Source organism: Mastigoproctus giganteus, chromosome 1 (assembly GCF_048544385.1).
Source record: "Mastigoproctus giganteus isolate SK-2022 chromosome 1, ASM4854438v1, whole genome shotgun sequence".
NCBI lineage: Eukaryota > Metazoa > Arthropoda > Arachnida > Uropygi > Thelyphonidae > Mastigoproctus > Mastigoproctus giganteus.
Window position 1 is genome coordinate 19,806,985 of NC_143575.1, and position 23,379 is coordinate 19,830,363.

A 23,379-nucleotide genomic window follows, 5' to 3' on the forward strand; every position below is an offset into this window, starting at 1 on the left:
TAATCTGAACAAGTGGAAGGATCCCATCAGAATTCAGCGTGTTCAACCTATTCAGTACTACTATAAGTCCAAGTCCGGTACATCGTAGGCATTGATAACTGGATATTCATAATAAAATATTAAATATATATATTTCCACATGAACATATGAAAATGAATGAATGTTCCTTTTAAAACCACATGGAGTGATCGTATAATATTATGAATGTTCGAAGTTAAGGAGGTTGCAAATAATGATCTATATGATGCCAGAGAAATATGAGGTCATCGTTAAATGTACATCCATGTGTGGTTACTGTAAAAATGAAAGTGTTAACACCTTTCTTTCCACATAAGCAATCGTTTTATTTATTTCATATTTTATTTTAATATTTATTTATTTTTTTAAATTTATATTTATTTTAATATTTCAACAATATGTGGTAAAAAAATAAAATGATATATTGTTTTTTTACTTCGCAATTTGTCGTTCCAAGCTTGCGTCCTAGGTCGACTGCCTTTTTTATTTTATTTATTTATTCTTTAAATTTTATTTCATTTATTTGTTTTATCTTATATTCCTAGAGAAAAAAATCCAGCTTTGATTTTAAAATATATAACAAATCATGGAAAACAAAACAGAACAGTTTCATCATCAGTATTTTTATTTTTTGAAGGGGATTCTCGACAGTATATGGGGGATACTAATTAAAGATGGTAAATTAGGGAAAATACTCTGAATATGTGTTATATATATATATATAAGATCATTTTTTTCATTTAATTACGACCTATACAGTATAGGCATAAATATTATTAGAAGCAAAATAACATGTCAAAAGTAAATAAGTTGTGATAATTTTTAAGTAAATAATACTTAAACCAATTAATATTCTAATTGAAAAATTGACCTTTTACATTTATTTCATTTTGATAGAAAATTGCATAATTAAATATAATTAATATGCAAACAGATTTATTAGGATTAACAACAGACAAGAAATTGGGGTAACTAGTGTAGAAGTTTAATATATTTCCTTTTCATAATGTTAAAATTGCTTTGTATAAAGTTAAAACACGCATTCTATGTCCTGTTTTTTTCAAATGTTTGAAACATTGACTATATATTTAGTTTCCACATGTCATAAAAGTAGTTTTAATTTTTTTTTTTAATTGAATATTATAAGCACACCCCCAGCCAAAACGAGGAAACTGAATTTTCGAACAATTCACTGTTTCAATAGCATGATGACATATTTTAAGTATGCATTTCTATGTATATAATAAAACCAAATTAAATTTAGCAATTTTTTTGCTTACCTTAGGTATAAGTTATCCAGTGAAGTCGAGATTTGATCATAGCAACACTTCTCGTAGATTATAAACAAATATCTTCCACTCTATATACGAGTCTCGTGTTATATAAACTGATTTACATATTAAAATCATTACGACAACATATGCACATTCGCATATAATAGAATTTATAACAAACAGTAAAAACAAGAACTAGACTCATTAAAAATGATAATCGTATTGGTTATTTTATGTATTTTTAATACACTGATCCAACATTATTTAATATGTTAAAGCACTTCGTTTCCTTGGATGTTTATACCGGTCCGGCAAATATTACTTACCTCAGTAATATTTGGCGCAACGTACGTTCCGAATTTATTGGACTTACTTTAATACTAAATTATTTTTTCGCACGATTATATATAAAATATAAGCTAAAATATTACGCTCATAATATTATTAAATTATTGAGTTTACGAGAAAATATCAGTAATATAAAGGAGGGAAATCGTACGAAATGTTGCTGTTAGTGAACTGTTTCGAGGCAACATGGCTGACACAGCTGCTGATCTTTTCGCGTAAGTTTGATTTTTATATTTTATTATTTTTTTTATGAGGCCTTGTGTGAATTTAGGACAAAGAAGTTCTTTTGAAGTATGTAAAAACTTCACAGAATTGCTAAGTTGCATGTAGAAAAACTGGATTAAGTGGATACATTTCTTCACTAATCATTCCTTTGCTACGCATGACAATTTCTAAGTCATTGAAGTTTTTACTTCGGCGTAGTTTACCGGTTGTAAAATTAGACATAACGAGGGATAAGAGGTGTGGATAACGAGACTGTTGCAATAAAATAAATATAACGAATCCTCCAATCACAGAAACATTTCTGGACGACACCTCCTGTAAGCTCTTATAACAATTTGGGCGGTTTTGTTTGTTTTTTTATTGAATGTCTTCAATGGACTGCAAACGAACGAGTTTCCTAAAGTACACTTTTCAGTTTAGGGAAGGAAAAAAAAAAAAAAAAAAAAACTCCCAAAGAGCTTAGGTCTGGCAAGTAGGGTGCATGTTCACATGCAGGGATTTGTTTTTTAGCCAGACACTGGTGAACAGAGAGCGTGTGTGCTGGAGCATTGTCTTGCTGGTGCATCCAACCATACTTGCACAACTCTGGTCTCTTCCTCTGAATTTTTTTCACACAACCATGCCAGAACTTCAATGTGATTTTGGTCTGATTAGGTGGGACATATTCAGTCATAATTCCTTTAATATTGAAGAAAACAGTGCTGTAATTGTAAAATTAGCAGAATGTATACTCAATGAATGCTGCAAAAAAAGCAGAGTGTACTGTTAATATGTACATATCAACAGTATCTATCTTATTAATTAGTACATATCTTATTAATCAAATTCCAGAGGGTATATGGTGCATACCCATGTGTGTATATGTATATATACACACACCATGGCATATTAACTTACTTGTGTGTGTATATATATATATACAGCATATATATTAAAAATAATAAAACTATAAGTATTGCCTACAAATCAAATTCTGATAAATTTAATTTTTAATTTGCATTAAATATTTTAATAACATTTTTGTTTTTTCAAGTGTTTCAAGAACCAGAAGTTATACGCTATTCACCTAAAAAAAAGTCCAGAGGGTATACAGCATGTACCTGTGTATACCCTCCACTACAGCCCTGGAAGAAAACAAGAAGCATGGTTTTTGATTTTGACATTCTTGCTTTTTTTGGGGGGGGGGATTGTTTGGTCTTCCATTGCATTGACTGCCACTTAGTTGCTGGGTCTGCTGAACAGTCGACTTTCATTGCAAGTAAGTATAGTACTCTGAAAGTCTGGATCTGCTTCAGTTTTTTTTCAAAACACCTTCACAAACTTGGAGTCTTCTCATACTTTGATCTTCTTTTCAAAATTTTTGGTACCATCTTGGCACACACTTCTCATGCCTGAATTTTCAGTTAATTTGTCTGTTTCTTTGTCCATATTTAGTTCTATGCAACCATTCTAATGTTTAAACAATAATCATTTCTAATCAATATCCTTACCCAGTTCACATTTTCATCAGTTTTCGTGGATACCAGATGACTTAATCATTCATCATCTACATTCTCTCTTCCTTCTAAAAAATCTTTTATGCTATTCAAGCATGAGAGCTTTCCACATAGTATCTTCCCCATAAACTTGACATAACTTAACTTTCATTTAGTGTTTCATTATTTTTGTTAAAAAATTGAGGGTGTTATTGTTTGATTCTTTTGTCTGTCATTTTTCTGGCAAACTGCAAAAATATAGTAAAAACCTGTCTCGCTGAAAAGCAAATGAGCATGTTGGAACATGACTTGGCACACAACTAAGTGGCATTTGGTGTGTAGTGGCTGCGTGCATAGTCTTTATTATTATTATTAGCCATATGGTGCAAGGAAGCCTGAGACTTATACTGCACCAGCCAAAAAAATTTCTGATTTACCCCAAGAGACAGAGAGAGTGAAGTCAAGTGAAGATATGCTGCACCAGGCAAAAAAAAATTACCCTGTGAGAGAGAGAGAGTCACCAAGAAAGCGAAGAGTGATGATATCCAGCTCAGGACCCTGGGTGTGCCAAGCCCATACTCACCAGATGTGAGCCCCTGGGTTATTTAATTCATGTTATTTAGTAGCCATTCCTTGTATTTACATATTCCTCATTACTTCTAATTCAGATGATGATAATAATAAAAAAAAAAGAAACCCTTCCCATCCGGTCACTCCAAATGTTTGTCTAGTTCAGCCTTAAATTTATTTAAGCTATTAACTTCCACAACAACAGATGGAAGTCTGTTCCAGCAATCAACTACCTGCTTGCTAAAGGTGAACTTCCACACATCTATTCTGCAATTGTCTTTTCTCAATTTATTATTAGCCATACAGTGCAAGGAAGCCTGAGGCTTATGTTGCACCAGCCAAAAAAAAAAAAAAAAAATCCGCGTTTCCCTGAGGAGAGAAAGAGTGAGAGAGTAGAAGGAAATCGCCAAGAAGGAGAAGAATGGTGATATCCAGCTCAGGACCCTGTCAGGTTTGTAATCTGAGCAAGTGGAAGAATCCATCAGTGTTGAGCCTGCTCAAACCATTCAATGCCTTATACACCTCAATCATATATGTTGTTTTGGGGTCTCTAGTCATGTTACACTGTCTCTAGTATAAAAGCTTGTATTTTGCAGCCTTAAAACATAACTGCCACTTTTCTGAACAACCTTACAGGCTATCCAAGTTGTCCTAAAAGAGGTACTGCTGGATGCTGATTATTAATCACTCTCCTGCTCTAGACATCTGCAAATTTTGACATCACACTGTTTATCCTTTTTTTTCAATGTAATTTAAGAAAATTGAAAACAGCAGTAGTTTCAGCATGTAACCCCAGGTTCCAAGTGAATAACATTCTTTGTATTTCTAAATATAGTTTTCCTTATTTAATCATCTAGAGTAGCTGTTTTGCACTACAAGATGTATGCAGAGGCCCAGAAAGGAAATACACATTTCTTTTTCTAATAGTACTAACCAAACTACCTCAGCTGCTCCTGCCTGCCTGTGACAGGTCTAGAAACATGGGTGGTAAAGTCAGTCCCTCCCCCACGAGGGCCAAAAGGTGCAATACATGGGTAAACAAACATTTCCTTCTAAGACTGTAAATGTAAGGATCACAATTCATACTGAATAAAAAGGAAAACAGATTTCTCTCAGTTGGAATATATAACTTTCCTTATATTGTATTCACTACCAAATTGGTCATCAAGTACTCTGTCACCTTTCTGTGTTAAAATATTTAAAAGTGTAACTGGTACAAAGACTCAAATCTAGCAACTTACTATTCTAAACCATCAGCTGCAAATGTTCAATCTCTCCTTAAACTTTCATATGGTGGGGTTCCTACCAAGGTATCCCTCTTATACCACCCTTGAAGGTGTAATTTTTCTGAATGGGACTGTTAAAATATCTAGGAGTAGGGGATTTCCAAAAACTGTATGATCAGAAATTTATGCTAGCAAAGAATAATTCTGCAAAATTAAAAGATAAATTTGTTCCTACTTACAGCATCATTTTCACTTTCTTTACAGTGAGGCTTCCTTTAGTAAAAACTAGCTAGTTAAATTGGCACATCTTTCCTTACTTACTGAACCCAATAATGTGCTACAAGCATCAAAAATTTGACACTTGCAAATTGTCTGTAGAAGAGATTCAGTGTAACTAAACTGTGAATCAAAAGAACATAGTCATACTGGCTATAATGTCCACTCTTTACAATATCTCTACTGAGTTAGGGTTGGGCTGGCTGGCTGCAGGAGAATGAGAAGTAACTGTGATCAGGCACCAGCCCTCACAACCAAGGGTTGGAGTAGCTTCTCAGAACAAGGTGGTTTCCATATACATAGTTCTAGGAATATAGCTCCAACTCAAAATAACATTATAGGTAGTCATAACCATCTGGAACTTGGGGAAAATAGTGTTCTCTCTTCCATTTCCAGCCTTGCAGAAAACTTCTATAAAGAATAGATTCCAGACAAATAAAGATGTAGGCCAGTTTTCTTGGATCTTGCAGCCACATCTGGCACACTGGGCTACTGTTTATGATTTCTCAGGTACAAGGGTTATTTCATAAGTTTTTAGCCTCCAGTTCTTGTAAAGTTTGCAGGCACAGAATAACACGTGTGCAGAAGTCCCAATCGGAATCAAGTCTGTAATCCAGTGTGTTAATCCTGAAAGGAGTGACATAATATGGAATGTTTAGTATTATGTGAATTTCCATTGTTCACTGAAAGTAACTTATTTGTTTCAAGATGGCAAAAAAGGGACTATGTTAAAATTTTATATAGTTAAGGAAGAGGAACTGTTTTTCATGTAATGATATTTGATGATTATTTGAAAAATCAAATTTTATTTGTAAAACTTTGTTTTTAATAAGCTATACAGTTGACAGGGGCATCCACAGAAAATTTTCTATGGTGGGGGGGGCCAAAGCTTGGAGACAAATAATTACATCAATAAAATTTTTTTTGGTTTTTTTTTTCTCAAGTAGATTATAGAATAGTATTGCATCAATAAAAAAACACATACATAATATATATGTAGATAATAATTTCAGTAATCACGTATAAGAATTGAATTCTCCGTCTATCTCTTGCAAACCTATTGATGACATTTTCAATAAATTTCTTCTTTACCGCTTCCTCTTCTAGTTTCTTCCTGTGCACACTAATCATACATAAACCTGATAAGCGAGTTTCTGAGATAGTGGACCTTAACCATGTCTTCACACGTTTCAAGGTGCTGAAACTTCTTTCAGTGGTACAGATCGTAACAGGTAATGTCATACCAATAGTTATTGCCGAATTAATAGAAGGGAAATAGTTGCAGTGTTCCAAAACTTCTGGTAAAGTTTGGGGAATATCAGTCGAAGGAAAATTTGTCCATTTTTCATACCACGTTGTTGCCTCTATTTCTAAATATTGTAAATTGTATTTTTTGCTTACTCTTTTGACGTTGTTTTGGAACTTTATTTTATCTATTTTTAGAATATTCTTGGGATGAAACCGAAAATGCTATTTCATTATCTAAGGAAAAATCTTGATTTTAAGGATAAAATTAAAAAATCTAAGTATGGGATAAATGTTGATTGCCGATAATAGTCTTCAGGTGTGATTCCAGGATAATTGTATCTATATTTCTGTATGGAACATCATCTAGGTATTTCTATTTTCATTGTTAATTTTTCAGCCATATCTAGTGAAAGCTTATAAATCTCTTCAGATTTTTCCCTATGAAATGCAAATATTTTAAGTAAGTCCTCAATATGTTGGTGAGCAGCTAGTAAATCTACATGTATGGCTTGTAATGTTTTGGTTATTGGTTCGAGAATAGCAGAATATTTTGATATTATATTTAAACAAATAATAAACATTGAAGTACTACATGATGTTACTAAGCGATGCGCTTGTTGATCCTGTCCAGTTCATAGAAATTTCTTCTAATTTATTGAAAATGAGTTTTTTTTCTTTGAAAAAACCGATATACTTTGATATTTCAAAGCCCATCTAATTTTTGAAAATAAAGGAATTGTTGGCACGATGGCTCTTTGTTTTGGGCTTTCTCTAAAAAATTTTACTATAGATTTTTATAATTCCTATTGTCTGGCAAACTTCTGGTACAATGTTTAGGTCATTCACAACTAGGTTTAATCTGTGAGAAGCACAATGTACGTAAGTAGCTTTTGGATATATATTTTTTATCTGGGCTTGAACACCAGCTTCCTTTCCTGTCATACTTGCACAGCCATCGTATCCTTGTCTAATTAATTTGTTCATATTCAGTACATTTATTTAAAATAGCAGAACTAATACTTTTTGCATCCATATCATAGTTTTTTGTAAATCCTAAAAATTCTTCCCTTATTTTTATTTTCGTCAACAAAAACCTAATGCCAAGTGAAAGCTGCCCTATCCCAGCAATATCTGCAGTTTCTTCTGCTAAGATTGAAAATCCAATAGATTTATTTGCAGCAGATAGCAGATACAATGCTCTCTCATATTTCCATTTCACAAAGTTCTATTAGTTGATGTTCAGTTCTTACAGAAGTGTACCAGGCATTTGCAGGAGTTTTCATCAAATGATCTTTTAAAATTAAGTCTCCCGCTTCAATCCGAAATTGAAATAAATCATATAAATTTCCAGAATCACTCCTTTTTGCCCATAATGGCAAATCATGTGTGGCACAAAATACAATGGCTGATAAAATAGAACCTAATTTAATTCTATAGGACTCTATAGTTTTTTTTGTATTGATTTATCAATTTGACAAATTATCTTTTTCTGGATGTTTGTGGATTGTTTATAAAAATCTGTGCATCGATGGCAGCTTCTTTGTGCAGTTGAGATGACATGTGATTTCTGGTGGCTTGGTTAAAATCTTTATATTTTATAAATGCACCTTGACAGCCCCGATGTACTTTTGATAAAAACAAAACGCAATATTTGCAAAACGCATCTTTTTTGTAGTTTTGAATAACACAACCATGGTGAGTATTTCTCTAACCAAGCAAATCTAAACTCTTTCCAGAAGAATCTTTTTTGAAATCATAGTCCTTCTTGGGAACATAAGTATTAGAAAGGATTTCAAATTTTAAAGTTTGTGTTATAACAGAAACTCCAACGTAAGAACCAATATCATATTCTAATAAATTATTTGATGAAATTGACTTGACAGAGTCATTTTGAATCGGATCAACTTGTGCATCCAAAGGCATACATTTTTCCTGCTCAATTTCTATTTTACGTCTTTTTGCATTTTTTTTTTTTTTTTTTTTTTGGGAAGAAAAAATTCCTTATATCCATTCTGAAAGAGGGGAAACACATAAGAAAATGTTTTTTTTTTTTTTTTTTTTTTTTTTAGAATAAAACTGTAAATACATTATTTTCATTTTATATTTTAAATATGCCGGTCATTTATATTCATTTCATTTTAAATATGCCGGTCATTTATATGACCGGCATATTTAACTAAAAATCAACTAATTAATTAATCCCAAAACCCTAAAATAAATTATTTCAGTTTAAAATTGAAAAAAAAATCATAAAACTAACAAGTAAAATAACATTAAATTACATACACTTATTTTTAAAAATGTATTTTTCTTTTTAAATTTGTTTCACTATAAATTTACAATTCACTCAGTGACTCACTAGACACAGTGGGCAAACGAACTGGTTGCTGTTCATAACAGTAATGAGCATTTTTTTTTCACAAATCAGAAAAAAATAAACCAAAAACAGGAACACGTGTTTTATTGCTGCAATAGATCAAACACGTGTTCTGTGGTTACCCCGCTGAGGGCTGGAACAGGCCAACCCCTAATTAAATTTTAAGGCAGAAAAAGTGTCCCATGGTTGACGGTGTAAGGTTGCATATCTCAATCGCTTATGTTTATAATTTGTGGAATTTTTTACTCTATCCAAGGGGGGGCCAAGTGCCCCATTTGCCCCTCTCTGCGGATGCCCATGACAGTTGCCATTATTAAAATCTGCATATTGAACACATACTGTATAAAAACTTGATACCATTTAGCAGAGGCATATGGTGCAAGAAAGCAGGTTTATACAGCATCAGCCAAAAAAAACGAAACCTTCCCATTTCACCCATCCATTCATTCCAAATGTTTGTCTAGTTCTGCCTTGAATTTATTTAAGCTATCAACTTCTACAACAACAGATGGAAGTTTGTTCCAGCAATCAACCACCTATTATCTAAGGCAAACTTCTGCACATCTGTTCTACGACTGTCTTTCCTCAGTTTGAATTTGTCCCCTCAGGTGATTAATCTGGGCAAAGAGGAAGAATCCCATCAGCATTGAGCATGCTCCTTATACACTTTAATCAGATCACTTTGCAGGTGCCTAGTCTCCAGACACTGTAATTTGCAAAACTTAAGCCTTTCTTCTTAAGAGCAATCCTTTGTTCCATTCACTAATCTTGTTGCCCTTCTCTGTATGCATTCCAGCAGCTGTACATCCTTCCTAAAATGAGGCCTCCAGACCTGTATACAGTACCCAAGGTGTGGCCTGACCATTGCCTTATACAAGGCAATGGTCAGGCAAGGGGATAATCACCTCCTTTTTCCTGCTAGAAAAATTCCTGTATATCATTGACAGGACACCATGAGCTACTCTTGCAAACTGTCTTCACTGCGCAGAAAACTTCCATATCTGATTGCACAATTACCGCAATAATTAAAGAGAAACACCAGCCAAGGAATAAAAAAATTTTTTACTATAAAAATAATGTGGTTTGCACCTTTTTTAATATAGTTAAAAATATACCGAAGCAATAAAATTATCTAAAATAAACTGGATTAAAAAACTGGATTTTTTTTTTTTTTTTTTATTCCTTGGCTGGTGTTTGTCTTTAATTATTGCAGTATGGAATTTCCCAGCCTCGTAGGCCTGTTTGAAGATGCACAATTACCCCCAGGTACTTTTCATTCTCTACCACCCTCAGTGTAGTACCACACAGTTGATACATAACTTTGGGGTTACTGCTGCTCGTATGCAATACTTTACATTTGTCAATGTTGTCACCTCTCAGCCCATCTGCTCAACTTTTCTAGATCCTGTTACGGTAGCATGTTGTCATTAGTGTGTCATTAACAACACTGCCAACCTTTGTATCATCTGCAAACTTAGACATTAAGCCTGCTATACCATCATCAATATCATTAGTAAATACAGAAAACAACAATGGACCCAACCCAACACTGAACCCTCGGGGTCTCCACTAATAATATTTGTCCACGAAGAGGGAGGAATTACTAAACAAGTACAGCTCACTGTTGAAAAAAAAAGCCGAATTAGGGTTGAATTTGAAAGTGTCTGCAATTCTGCCCAGACACAATAGGAGGGAGTATATGATGAGAGCCTTGTTGATCAGTTTGCCCCTGGAGAGATTGTGCAAGGTCTAGGGGTAGAATTTTTCTCAGCCTGGTCTGTGCTTGTTAACAGGAGAGACTGCTTCTACAAGGATGGGATACACTTAAGTAGAAAGGGTGCAAGAATATTTGCTGATGCTATCGAGACACTGTTAGGTAGGTCAGAAAATTGCTAGATTGGGGGATACACGGACTAATAGATTAACAGTAACCACTGGCAGAGGTTGAAAGTGATTCTTGCACTGCTATTGGAATGAGCAGCAGCCTGGAAAACACGATGCAGGGCATTTCGGAGACTGCTGGGAGTCTTTGCGGTACAAGTAAACACATGGGTTGTGTTAGGGTAGCTAAGAATAGAAACAGGTGCATGTATACTTGCGTACACACATGTAGGAGTTTGATAAATGAATTTGAGGTATTGCCCAAAACATCAAAGGCAGATATTGTTGGGATATCAGAGACTTTGTATCGCACAGATATAAGGAATGCAGAACTGGAATTTGGGGAGTACAATGTGTACAGGAAGGGAGGAGGGGTTATGTTATTAATTAAGAAACACAAAATCCATGGAAGTGAAGCCAGTCGAGCCGACCGGGCTAGCTGAGTGGGTAAAGTACCTGCCCGGCAACCCAAAGGTCGCTGGTTCGATTCCCGCCTCGGGCTTGGATCAAAGTACTGCAAAAACCTTGGGAGGTGCAATATGGCCACAGAAGCTGATGCGCCAACAACTACCAAATCAAAAAAAAGAAAAAAAAGCCAGTCGACATCACTTGACAGTGCAGTGTCGAGTCAGTTTGGTGTGACACAAGCATTGGGAGATCAAAATTGAGAGTAGGAGTGTGTTATAGGTCTAATGACTCTGATGAGTATAATAAACTGTACAGGGAAATAGTGTGGGCCAATAAATCAGTTTTATAATGGGGAAATTTTAATTTCCCAGATATTGACTGGAATTTATGGGTTGCACACACTAGCAAGGCTTTTGTGGATTTATTGGATGATTGTTTTCTACATCAGCATGTTTGGGAGGCAACTAGAGGGAGTAATACTCTTGATCTAATTATCAGTAGTGATTCTTCATGCATTAAGAATCTACAGATAAGGGAACCACTAGGTGGCAGTGATCACAGTGTGCTGAAGTGGGATTTACTCAGAGGTAACTACCATAAGGGGTAAAGGGAAGGGTTTTTGCTTTCGTAAAGGCAACTACGGAGGTCTGAGATCGTACTTAAATTCTATATAGTGGGACCAATTGATGATGTTACCAACCACAAATTCAAAATGGGAAGCATTCAAAGTATTAATTTTGAAGCTACTAGGCTTTACATACCAACTAAAAAATATCATTCAAGGTTTAGGCCTAAATGGATGTCAGATAAACTAATGAGATATGTGGCAGAGAAGAAAAATGCATGGGATACATACAAATTAATGGGTAACATGGAAGCCTGTGATAGATATAAGCTGGTCTGTAACCAAGTCACAAAGGAGGTTAGGCAAGCAAAGGCAGATTATAAGAAATCTTTGGCAAAGGATGCAAAGTAAAACAGCAAAGAGTTCTTTACCTATGTAAACTCTTGAAGGAAGGGGATGAATCAGATTGGTCCACTGGATATTGATGGTTCAACTGTTGATGATCCTGCTCGGGTGGCTAACAAACTAAATGAGTAATTTGCATCTACATTCGCATATGAGGAGTTATTCAGGGAGGGGAATGCCAGAGTTGAACTAAACTCTGGCAGTGAGCTTGATGATTTTGTAATAACTGAGAGGAAAGTGCAGGAGAAATTGTTGAAGATAAACATAAGAAAGGAACCTGGGGTGGATGGTATCTATCCTGTTATATTAAAGGAGGCAGCAAAGGAAGTAAGCAAACCCTGAGCCATAATTATGAGAGCTTCCTTGGACTCAGGAGGTACCCATGGACTGGAGATGTGCAAATGTGACCCCAATTCACAAAGGAGGATCAAAGGGCGACACAAGTAATTATAGACCTGTTAGTTTAATTTCTGTTCCAGGGAAATTAATGGAGGCACTGGTTAAAGAATCACTTTAGGATCATCTAGACAAGACTTCAGTTATAGCTCAGACACAGCATGGGTTTGTTAAGGGGAAGTCTTGTTTGACCAATTTGATTGGATACTATAATGTAGTCACAAAGCAACTGGATGAAGGGAATAACTTTGATATCATATATTTGGATCTTAGAAAAGCTTTTGATACTGTTGCACATGGAAGACTTCTGCACACATTGGAGCAGTGCAGCATTGGAGGCAAATTGCTGCTATGGATAAAGGGATGGTTAAGTGGGAGAAGACAGAGTGGTAATCAATGGACACTGCTCTTTGTGGACTAATGTTATTAGTGGAGTCCCTCAGGATTCAGTGTTGTGTCCATTGTTGTTTTCTGTGTTTATAAATGATATTGATGATGGTATATCAGGCTTAATGTCCAAGTTTGCAGATTATATGAAGGTTGGCAGAGTTGTTAATGACAGTATGCTGCTGCAACAGGATCTAGAAAAGTTGAATAGATGGGCTGAGAGGTGGCAAATGAAGTTTAACATTGACAAATGTAAAGTACTACATATGGGAAGCAGTAACCCCAGAGGAACATATCAACTCAGTGGTACTACACTGACAGTGGTACAGAATGAAAAAGACCTGGGGGTAATTGTGCAGGCAGATATGAAGTTTTCTGAGCAGTGCAGATAGTCTTCAAGAATAGCTCGTGGTGCCTTGTCAATAATATACAGGAATATTTCTAGCAGGGATAAGTAGGTGATTATCCCCTTGTATCAGGCCACACCTTGAGTACCGTCTGGAGGCCTCATTTTAAGAAGGATGTGGAGCTGTTGGAACGAGTAGAGAGAAGGGCAACAAGATTAGGGAATGGAACAAAAGGGTACTCTTACGAAGAAAGACTTAAATTTTACAAATTATAGTGTCTGGAGACTAGGCACCTGCGAGGTGATATGAATGAGGTGTATAAAGCCTGGAATGGTTTGAGCATGCTCAATGCTGATGGGATTCTTCAAATTGAGGAAAGACAGTAGTAGTATAAATGCGCAGATAGATGCAAGTGCAGAAGTTTGCCTTTAGTCAGCAAGTAGCTGATTGCTGGAACAAACTTCCATCTGTCATTGTAGAAGTTGATAGCTTAAATAGATTCAAGGCAGAACTAGACATCCACTTGGAGCAAATGGATGGGTGAAATGAGAAGGGTGTACAGTTTTTTTTTTTTTTTTTTTTTTGGTGGCTGTTGCTATATAAGCTTGCTATATTGCATCATGTGCCTTTGCTAAAGAGCAGTGTCCATTGATTACTACTCTGTCTCTCACTCAACCATTCCTTTATCCATTGTAGCAACTTAACCTTAATGCCATACCTCTCCAATTTGTATAGCAATCTTCCAAGTGCAACAGTATCAAAAGGCTTCCCCAGATCCAAGTATACTGGTTATTTGGTTGGTGGGTTTTTTTTTTAGGAGCATTAGCAACTAAGGCCATATTGCTCCAGGAATATGTGGCGGTCATTCCCTGACCTTTCCACATCTTCCGTATTTGGTGGTGACGGGCTCGAACCCCGGTCTAAATCAAGATGCGTGTGCTGTGCACTGCTGCTCCTTCCCACCTGGTTACAGAGGCATCCATCCAAGTATATGATATCAAAATTATTTCTTTGCATCCAGTTCCTTTTTTGACCAGATCATTGTATCCAATAAATTGCACAGACAACTTCCCTTAACAAACCCATGCTGTGCCCGAGCTGTAACTGAAGTCTTGTCTAGATGATCCTGCAGTGCTTCCATTAGTTTCCCTGGAACAGAAATTAAACTAACAGGTCTGTAATTACTTGTCACCCTTTGATCCTCCTTTGTGAATTGGTCACATTTCCACATCTCCAGTCCATGGGTACCTCCCCTGAGTCCAAGGAAGGCTCTCATAATTATGGCTAAGGGTTTGCTTACTTCCTTTGCCACCTACTTTAATATAACTGGATAGATTCCATCCACCCCAGGTTCCTTTGTTTATCTTCAACAATTTCTCCTCAACTTTGCTCTCAGTTATTATGAAATCATCTAGCTTACTGCCAGAGTTTAATACACCTCTGGAATTCCACTCCTCCTCATGTTTAAATATAGATGCAAAATATTCATTAGTTTGTTAGATATCTGAGCAGGATCAACAGTTGAACCATAGATATCAAATGGACCAACCTGATTAATCCCCTTCCTTCTAGAGCAGCGGTTCTCAAACTTTCTGAGCCCATGCCTCCCCTGACCTGTAAAATTTTCCCGTTGCCTCCCTTGAAGTAAGGCATCTATAATCGTGCAATTTCTTATTTTTAATATGTTGATACAATAATTATTAATACTATATGAAATAATAAGCATCTGCAGTTCTAAATTACATTAGTAATTTAGAACTACATTACATTAGTAATTTAGAACTACAACTTCTAAATTACTAACGATTATTATCAGTAAGTAATCACGCCAAAAACAATAAAAAACACAATCGCACACCGCTGAAACCATATTTTCAACCATGTAGCTAATGCTATACTATGCAATCTACCTATATATGTCATACATAGTACACACTAAATTATATATATTACATTACATCATATCAATCATAACTCATCAATCCATTTCAGCAAAATATATTTTTTCCAAATGTTTATATCAAATTTAGGTGAGATAGGTGGCGGAAAATGCTTTAAAAAAATAGGTTATAAAATTTAATGTTATGTTATGAAAGTTTATTTATATGTATATATTTTTTTATTTATATATGTTATGTTATGAAAATTACATTTCTGTTGAACTTATCGCGCCTCCTTTTGCACTAATCTGCACTAATCCCCAAGGAGGCGCGCCTACCAGTTTGGAAATCGCTGTTCTAGAGTTTACACAAGTAAAGAACTCTTTGCTGTTTTTCTTTGCATCATTTGCCAAAAGATTTCTCGTAATCTGCCTTTGCCTGACTAACCTCCTTTGTGACTTGATTATAGACCAACTTATATCTACCATAGGCTTCACTGTCACCTGTTAATTTATATGTACCCCATGCATTTTTCTTCTCTGCCACATATCTCAGTTCATTTGACATCCATTTAGTCCTAAACCTTGGATGATATTTCTTAATTGGCATGAAAAGCCTAGTAGCATTCCAAGATTAATTCTTTGAATGCTTTGCATTTAGCTAAATTAACTGAATAAGCAAACTCTGTTTTGTCCTTCTATACAAAAAATATGAAGTTTTTCAAAATAAGCACAGGCATTTAAACTCTTGTAGCATGAAGCATTTTCTCAGAATCTTTACTTTGGTTTTTAATATATTTACTTGCATTTGTTCAGTTATTTAAATAATATAAATTTCTGTTAATTTATTAAATTTTCAGAAATTATATCCTTATAGAAGTCCCAAACTTTTAAACCTTTCATCCCCCCCCTTTAAAGTATTTTATAAAATTCATGCCTTTCACCTCTTCCAGAACTATTGAAAATGAACAGATTTGACAAATTTAGCATATGTTTGATTTTTATGAGTTGTAAAATTATGCATACTTTTATGTTAATGTGTACTATATACTACAGCATATGCAATCCTAAATATTGAATTAAAACATGCTTCATACCTGGATCAGGTGGTTTGTGAATAATTTGTTTTAAAAAATTGTTGAAAAACAATATGCTCATCCAAAACACAGTATTGCACCCCCAGGGGAGCATGCCCTACACTTGGGAAATTCTGCCTTATAGTAAGTTGAAATCATTGTTAGTGAAAATACAAATAGTACTGTGCCCACCAATTAAGCAGGTCTCAGATGCAAAAATACCTGCTCCCCTAAAGTATTAATGGTCAGAATCCAAGTCATTTGTTTCCTTTGTGAAGATCTGTGCCTACACATTTGGAAGTAGTTGTTATCTGATGTTGACTTTACCTTATTGTTCAATGTAAACTCATTCACTTTTCCAGCAATGCTCCAAATTCACCTGTTTTGTAGTCACTTTCTTGAAAGTCCTGAAAAAAGTGTAGCTGCTATCATTTCATCATCCAACTGAAATTTCTTTCAGTTAAGATGGTGTTTTTTTTTTTTTTCACCCCCCCCAAGTAAAGAAGCATTATAGTGCCCCAGCCTACTAATAGTGGTTTTAATTTACATATAACGAAAGTTAAGTTTTTGGTAGGAAGATATTCTTCAAAATACTGTTTGGCTGCTTGTTTAGAAGTGATACATTTGGTCACTAATTGAGGCCACCTGTCTGAGGATGGAACCAAATTTTTCTGAAACTGTTCACAACAGTGCCTTTTGAACTTATAATGAATAACGGATTTATCTACTAGTGATGCTATTCCATTAAAAACAATAGTTACTTTAGGTTGACTTGTGGATAAATGTAGTTTTTTAAGGAGCCTGTGTCATGCTCTCTCACAGGGGTGAAAATATGGTCCACAGGCAGTAAAAGCAGAAAATACTAATGCAGAGTGATGTTATTTCCCAATTTTTTTTTTAAGTCTTCAGTTAAAGAATTAGTGGAAATCAGGTGGGTCTTGATCTGTTGAGTATGATGGGCCGATCATTGATTCATAGCCAGCCTGATGAGTAGTGCCCATACAACAGCCGATGTTTTAATGGGTGCATTGTCCTGGTGATGAAACTAAATGCCTTTAGTCAGCTTTCCTGGCCTCCTTACCTTGATTGCATCTCATAATTTAGTATCTAAAATTAGCATAGTATTGTCCATTTATTGTTTGTCCCTTTTGGAAGGTAGTCTACCATGATTTTGAATCTACCATCATCCAATTTGAATCCCAAAAAAGTACATGATATTACCTTGCCTGCCAATAGGACTAACTTTGCCTTATGGTAGTGGTAAATCAGCATGCTTCTGTTGGGTGGAAACCTTTTTTGTTCTGTCAAAATAACAGATTCATTTGACTCTTCTGTTTCTCTAACAGTAATTTGACAATCATCCATCACTGTGACATGAACTTTATTGTTGTTTTATAGAGTGGTTGCTGTTTGTCTTTGAACAGCACAAAGGAAAACCCACAGAAGGGTTAAAATGTGTTATATATTTAAATTGGGAAATTTAAATGTTAATTGTTATTCTATATAATGAATTTTTTTTTTTTTTTTTTTTTTTAAAACCAATCCAGTGAAACATGTCCATATGCAAGTTATCTCCATCCTGCATTGAACCATTCCCTTTTAATGAACATAACTTGTTAAGCTTCATTCTTTTATTATCTTTGTTCGTAGAATCATGATCTCCAGTTCTCTTGTTTTTCTTTTATTTCTGTTGCTTCATCTGCAGGTAGGTATGCCAGTGAAAGTCTTCTATATATATAAATTAAATTAAGCATTATTGTATTGTTGCTAATATTTTCCCATTTTATTATTATCATCATCATGAACTTGGTCTGGCTTAGGTCTTTTAAGACCTGTTCTGTTGTAGCTCTTGGAGGTGGTCTTGATCTTGCCATCGTTGTCTTGGCAGACCAACATCTCTCCTGCCTGTAGGTTTGTAGTTAAAGGCTAATTTTGGGATCCGGTCTGGGTTCATTCTTTCTATGGGGCTGATCCATTTTTCCTGATGCCGTTTTATGTCATTTATTATGTTATCTGCTTTTAATTTCTCGCGGATATCTAAATTTCTTTGGTGGTCTAGTCTTGTAAAGCTTAATAATGGTCTTAAAAATCTCATTTGTGCTGCTTCTAGTTTGTGTGCATCTTTCTTATTTATGACCCAAGTTTCATAGCTGTAGAAGAGGGCTGGTTTTGAAGTGATGTTGTGCAGTCGTAATTTTGTTTCAATTGTCATTTGTTTTCCGAAGTGCCATTTAATCGTTCCATTCATTTTATTATATTTTTGTAGTTTAGTGTGGATGTCTTTCCCTTCATTTGATGAAGGGAAAGAATTTCCCTGAATTTCCCAAATAGGTGAAGTCAGATATTTGTTCTATTATTTTATCATCAATAACAATTTTGACTCTTTGTATGTTTTTCCACATAATCCCATTGATTTTGTTTTTGAGGTGGAGATTTTCATCTCTTAATTTTTATCTATTTTATTAAGTTCATTTGCTGCTGTCTATAGTTCATCTTTGGATTTTGCAATTATTATTACTTGATCATCAGCATATAATAAATATAGTTTGGATTTTATTCCTGTTGTTAAACTGTATTCCGTTGTTAATTGTTTGTTTCCATTCTTTAAGAATTTTATTGATGTAGATATTAAATAAATTTTGTGATAGTCCACATCCTTGTTTGACTCCTTTATTGGTGTTAATTGGGTCTGATAGTTGGCCATTCGAATATTTTATACAGACTTGAGTTTTTATATAGGCTTTGGATTGCTTTCTGGAGTTGGGTTGGAATATTTTCTTCATGTAGAATCTGCCAAAGTTTTTCCCGGTTTACATTGTCATGCTCTTTCATAATCAATAAAGAGCAGAAATGTTGGTAGATTGAACTCTTCTTTTCTCCAAAATTTGTTGTAGTGAGAAAATGGCATCTATTGTGCTTCTCCCTTTATTGAACCCACATTGTTCTTCTAAGAATTGTTCACTGTATTTATTAAGATTATTCTTTAGTATATTAGAGTATAGCTTTGCAGCAGTTGATACCAGTGCTATCCCTCTGTAGTTGTTAGGGTTATTTCTGGAGCCTTTTTTGTGTAAATTGATTACTATTCCTGTTTCCAGATTTTGGGTATCTGTTGCTTATGCCATATGATGTTAAATAATTTTAGTATTGTGTTTTTTAATAAGGTGCCCCCATATTTAAATAGTTCTACATTCAAATTGTCTATGCCTGGGTTTTTTGATTTTTGTAATATTAACTCTAGTTCTTCCATTGTTATATTTTCTTCATCTTTGGTTATCGGATTCATCTTCCAATTCCATAGTGCCTGGGTTATACCATAGTTTGGAATAGCGTTGCTTCCATTCTGCTTGGGAGATGGAGTTGGTTTTTATTTGATCATTTGTGTCTAGTTGTAATTTCTTAAATTTTAAAACCTCTTCTCTGTGGGCCTGTGATATCATTAGCATTAGTCGAGGCATATGATGCAAGAAAGCAAGCTTATGCAGCATCAGCCAAAAAAAAAACACACAAACCACTCCCATTTCACCCCTCCGTTTGTTCGAAATACCTGTCCAGCTGAGCCTTAAATTTATTTAGGCTATCAACTTCCACAACAAGGGATGGAAGTCTGTTCCACCAACCAACTACCCGCTGGCTAAAGGCAAATTTCCACACATCTATCCTACATCTGTCTTTCCTCAATTTGAATTTATGCCCTCTCAGGCGATTATTCTGAGCAAGAGGAATAATCCCATCATCATTGAGCATGCTCAAACCATTCAAGGCTTTATACACCTCTATCAGATCCCCTCGCTGGTGCCTAGTCTCCAGACACTGTAATTTGCAAACCTTAAGCCTTTCTTCGTAAGAGCAACCCTTTGTTCCATTCACTATTCTTTGTTGCCCTTTTTTGTACTCGTTCCAGCAGCTCTACATCCTTCTTGAAATGAGGCCTCCAGACCTGTATACAGTACTCAAGGTGTGGCCTGACCGTTGCCTTATACAAGGAAATAATCACCTCCTTATCCCTGCTAGAAAAATTCCTGTATATCATTGACAAGACACCATGAGCTACTCTTGCAGCCCATCTGCTCTGCTCAGAGAACTTCATATCTGCCTGCACAATTACCCACAGGTCCTTTTCATTCTCTACCACTGTCAGTGTAGTACCACAAAGTTGATACATTGCTCTGGGGTTACTGTTTCCCAGAGTACATTTGTCAATGTTAAACTTCATTTGCCACTTCTCAGCCCATCTGCTCAACCTTTCCAGATCCTGTTGCAGCAGCATAGCATCAGTAGTGTCCTTAACAACCCTGCCAACCTTTGTATTGTCTGCAAACTTAGACATTAAGCTTGATATACCATCATCAATATCATTTATAAACACAAAAAACAATAATGGACCCAACACTGAACCCTGAGGGACTCCACTAATATCATTAGTCTATGATGAGCAATGTTGCATTTAGATATGGCATTCTAAAGATTTAACAAATTTATCCCAGTCATCTCATCGGATTCTTCTGATTAGTTTTCTCTCTTCTACTCTAAGCTTTTATATTTTATGTGTAAACGTAGGTCTTTAGTTTGTAGGTCTTTTTTTTTTTTTTTTTTTCATTAATTGTTTGCTTCAATTCTTCATTCCAAATTTTTAGCCAGTTTTTATTTATTATAGGTTTATATGGTCCTTGAGGTTGTCACAGACATTCTCTCAGATATGCCAGACAAGCTGTACTTGCTACCTGGGAGTCTAAAACGCTGATGGAACTGATATTCGGGTGACACTCAAGTCAAGTGGACCCAATTTCGGCGAAGTCTGGACGGTCTGACAGCCAAATCCTCTGCTTGCACCTTCACGATGGTGGGACTGTTAGTAATCCTGGGTATAACCTCCATGCACAAGTATATGGTGGGTGACCACCCAAGTGTGAACCAACGTAAGTAGGGGTCGAGGTGTGGCGCCCACACCACATGGAGGAACGGCGCCCCTCTATGTTACCAGGCAGTACTAGGTGGTAGATGACTCTCATCAACCGGTGAAATACCACCACTTTGCTTATTGGAGGCTTGAAGTGGTGAAACCCATGTTTAGTCTCTAGAGCTAAGGTCTGGCCAACCCTTCCCTATCTCTTTAATCATGCAGTATGATTGATGATTTTTGAGGTTATGATGAATGTCGTGGCGAGATCCAATATTCCTTACATTTCGAGGGTACAGCTCTAAAACAGTGTTCGCAGGCCAGCTGCTAGTTAGTACACCGGACCAAACCTATTGGTAACTCTCTAGGAGGCTTCCGGATCAGCTAGTGTATAATCTTGCTACCTCTACTCTGCCAGATAGTGACTGGAGGGAGTCCGAGTAGTGTGTATGCGGGGAGCATTGTCGAGGCCACGTTATGTCAAGGATCTGGGTATATTCTTACCACATGTACGCCATATCCAAAAATTTCATTACTTCATACAGCATGTCCCACCCACTTTTTCTTACTATTGAATACACCATGAATTGTCAAAATAATAGAGCAAGCTTATCTGCGAAAAGATCTAAACCTCCCAAGGACTTCCTAATTCATTTCACAAATATACGTGGTCTTGATTCTAATCTCAACGATGTCCATTTCCACTTGCAGTCTTCCAAACCCCATGTACTTTTTCTGACTGAATCTCAGTTATCGGTTGATTCAACTACTGCTCATCTCAGATGTCCAAATTATTTGCTGTGTGATTCCTTTTGCCTCAAAGGTGGTACTTGTGCATATGTCCGTTCTGATATTCCCTGTCAGAGACTTGGCAATTTGGAATCTCCTCTCTTTGATCTTCTCTGGCTTAAAATTTCTCTACCTCATTGTGTCAAATTCATCTGTTGTCTCTACCGTTCTCCCAACTCCACTAATCACTTGGAGCTCTTTGACTTCCTCTCTTTGCAACTTGACTTTCTCCAGTCCAACTTTCCTAACAGTGAGGTAATTTTCCTTGGTGATTTTAATGTTCACAACTTCAACTGGCTTCCATTTTCTAGTCACACCGACCCAGCAGGTCGAGATGCTGAGGCTTTTGCAATTACTAATGACCTAGCACAGATTGTTCATTTACCTACAAGAATACCGGACAATCCTAATCATACAGCCAATACGCTTGATCTTTTTCTCACAAACAACCCTTCTAAGTACAAGGTCGAAGTGAGAGGTCCTTTAGCCACTTCAGATCACAACTTGATGATTGTCTCTTCTCCAATGGAAGAGACAATCCCAACCTCGCTATTCCCAACCTCGTATTGTTTGGCATTACAAGAATGCAAAATGGGATGACCTGCGAGACTTCTTTTCCTTGGTCTGATTACTGTTTCAAAACTTCTGATGTCAACGTTTCCTCAGAACGTGTCAGTGAAATTATTCTTGCAGGAATGGAATCCTTTATCCCACACTCCACTTTAAAATCTCGTCCTTTATCTAAACCTTGGTTTTCCAATAAATGTGCTAAGGATGTCCCACAGAAGAATGCTGCATATAGCAATTGGCTTGTTTCTAATTCTTCAGTTTCATTTTCTGCCTACACCAAAGCTCGCAACAATTGTAAAGCAGTTATTAATCAGTCCAAGCTAAAGTTTTAACAGGCTAAGAGTAGAAAACTTGCTTCTTGCCCTAATGGTAGCAGAGTATTCTGGTCTCTTGCCAAAGTTATTGGCCGCAACTTTTGCCCATCTCTGCTCCCACCTCTGTCCAAACCAGATGGTTCTGTTGTCACTTCAGCCAAGGATAAAGCTGACCTGCTAGCATCCCATTTTTCTTCCAGCTCATATATTAATGATCTTGGTAAAACACCTCTCACCATTCCTAACACGCTCCATTCAATGCCTCCTGTGGTCTTCCGTCAAAAGGATATCAGAAGGATTTTGATGAATCTTGATGCTAAGAAAGCTCCAGGTCCTGATGGTATTTCTCCACTTGTTCTCAAAACCTGTGCTCCTGAACTTACTCCTATTCTTTGCCGCCTTTTTTCACTTTCTTATTCCAAAG

At 35.9% G+C, this 23,379-nt stretch overlaps 2 protein-coding genes across 2 annotated transcripts in view; one reads left to right on the forward strand and one right to left on the reverse strand.

Annotated features, from left to right (window-relative positions):
- LOC150090612 (nocturnin-like) overlaps positions 1–1,407 on the reverse strand; it is a 134,303-nt gene extending 132,896 nt beyond the window's left edge. The window contains exon 1 of the mRNA XM_090371742.1: positions 1,300–1,407. The gene's annotated coding sequence lies outside the window, so the exon portion shown is untranslated. The remainder of the gene's footprint in view (positions 1–1,299) is intronic.
- Positions 1,408–1,817: 410 nt separating this feature from the next.
- The window catches only part of Sgt1 (suppressor of G2 allele of skp1), a 131,750-nt gene continuing 110,188 nt past the window's right edge, over positions 1,818–23,379 (forward strand). Inside the window, exon 1 of the mRNA XM_090379074.1 lies at positions 1,818–1,856. Coding sequence (XP_090235200.1) covers positions 1,828–1,856 — 29 coding nt within the window. The 5' untranslated portion in view covers positions 1,818–1,827. The remainder of the gene's footprint in view (positions 1,857–23,379) is intronic.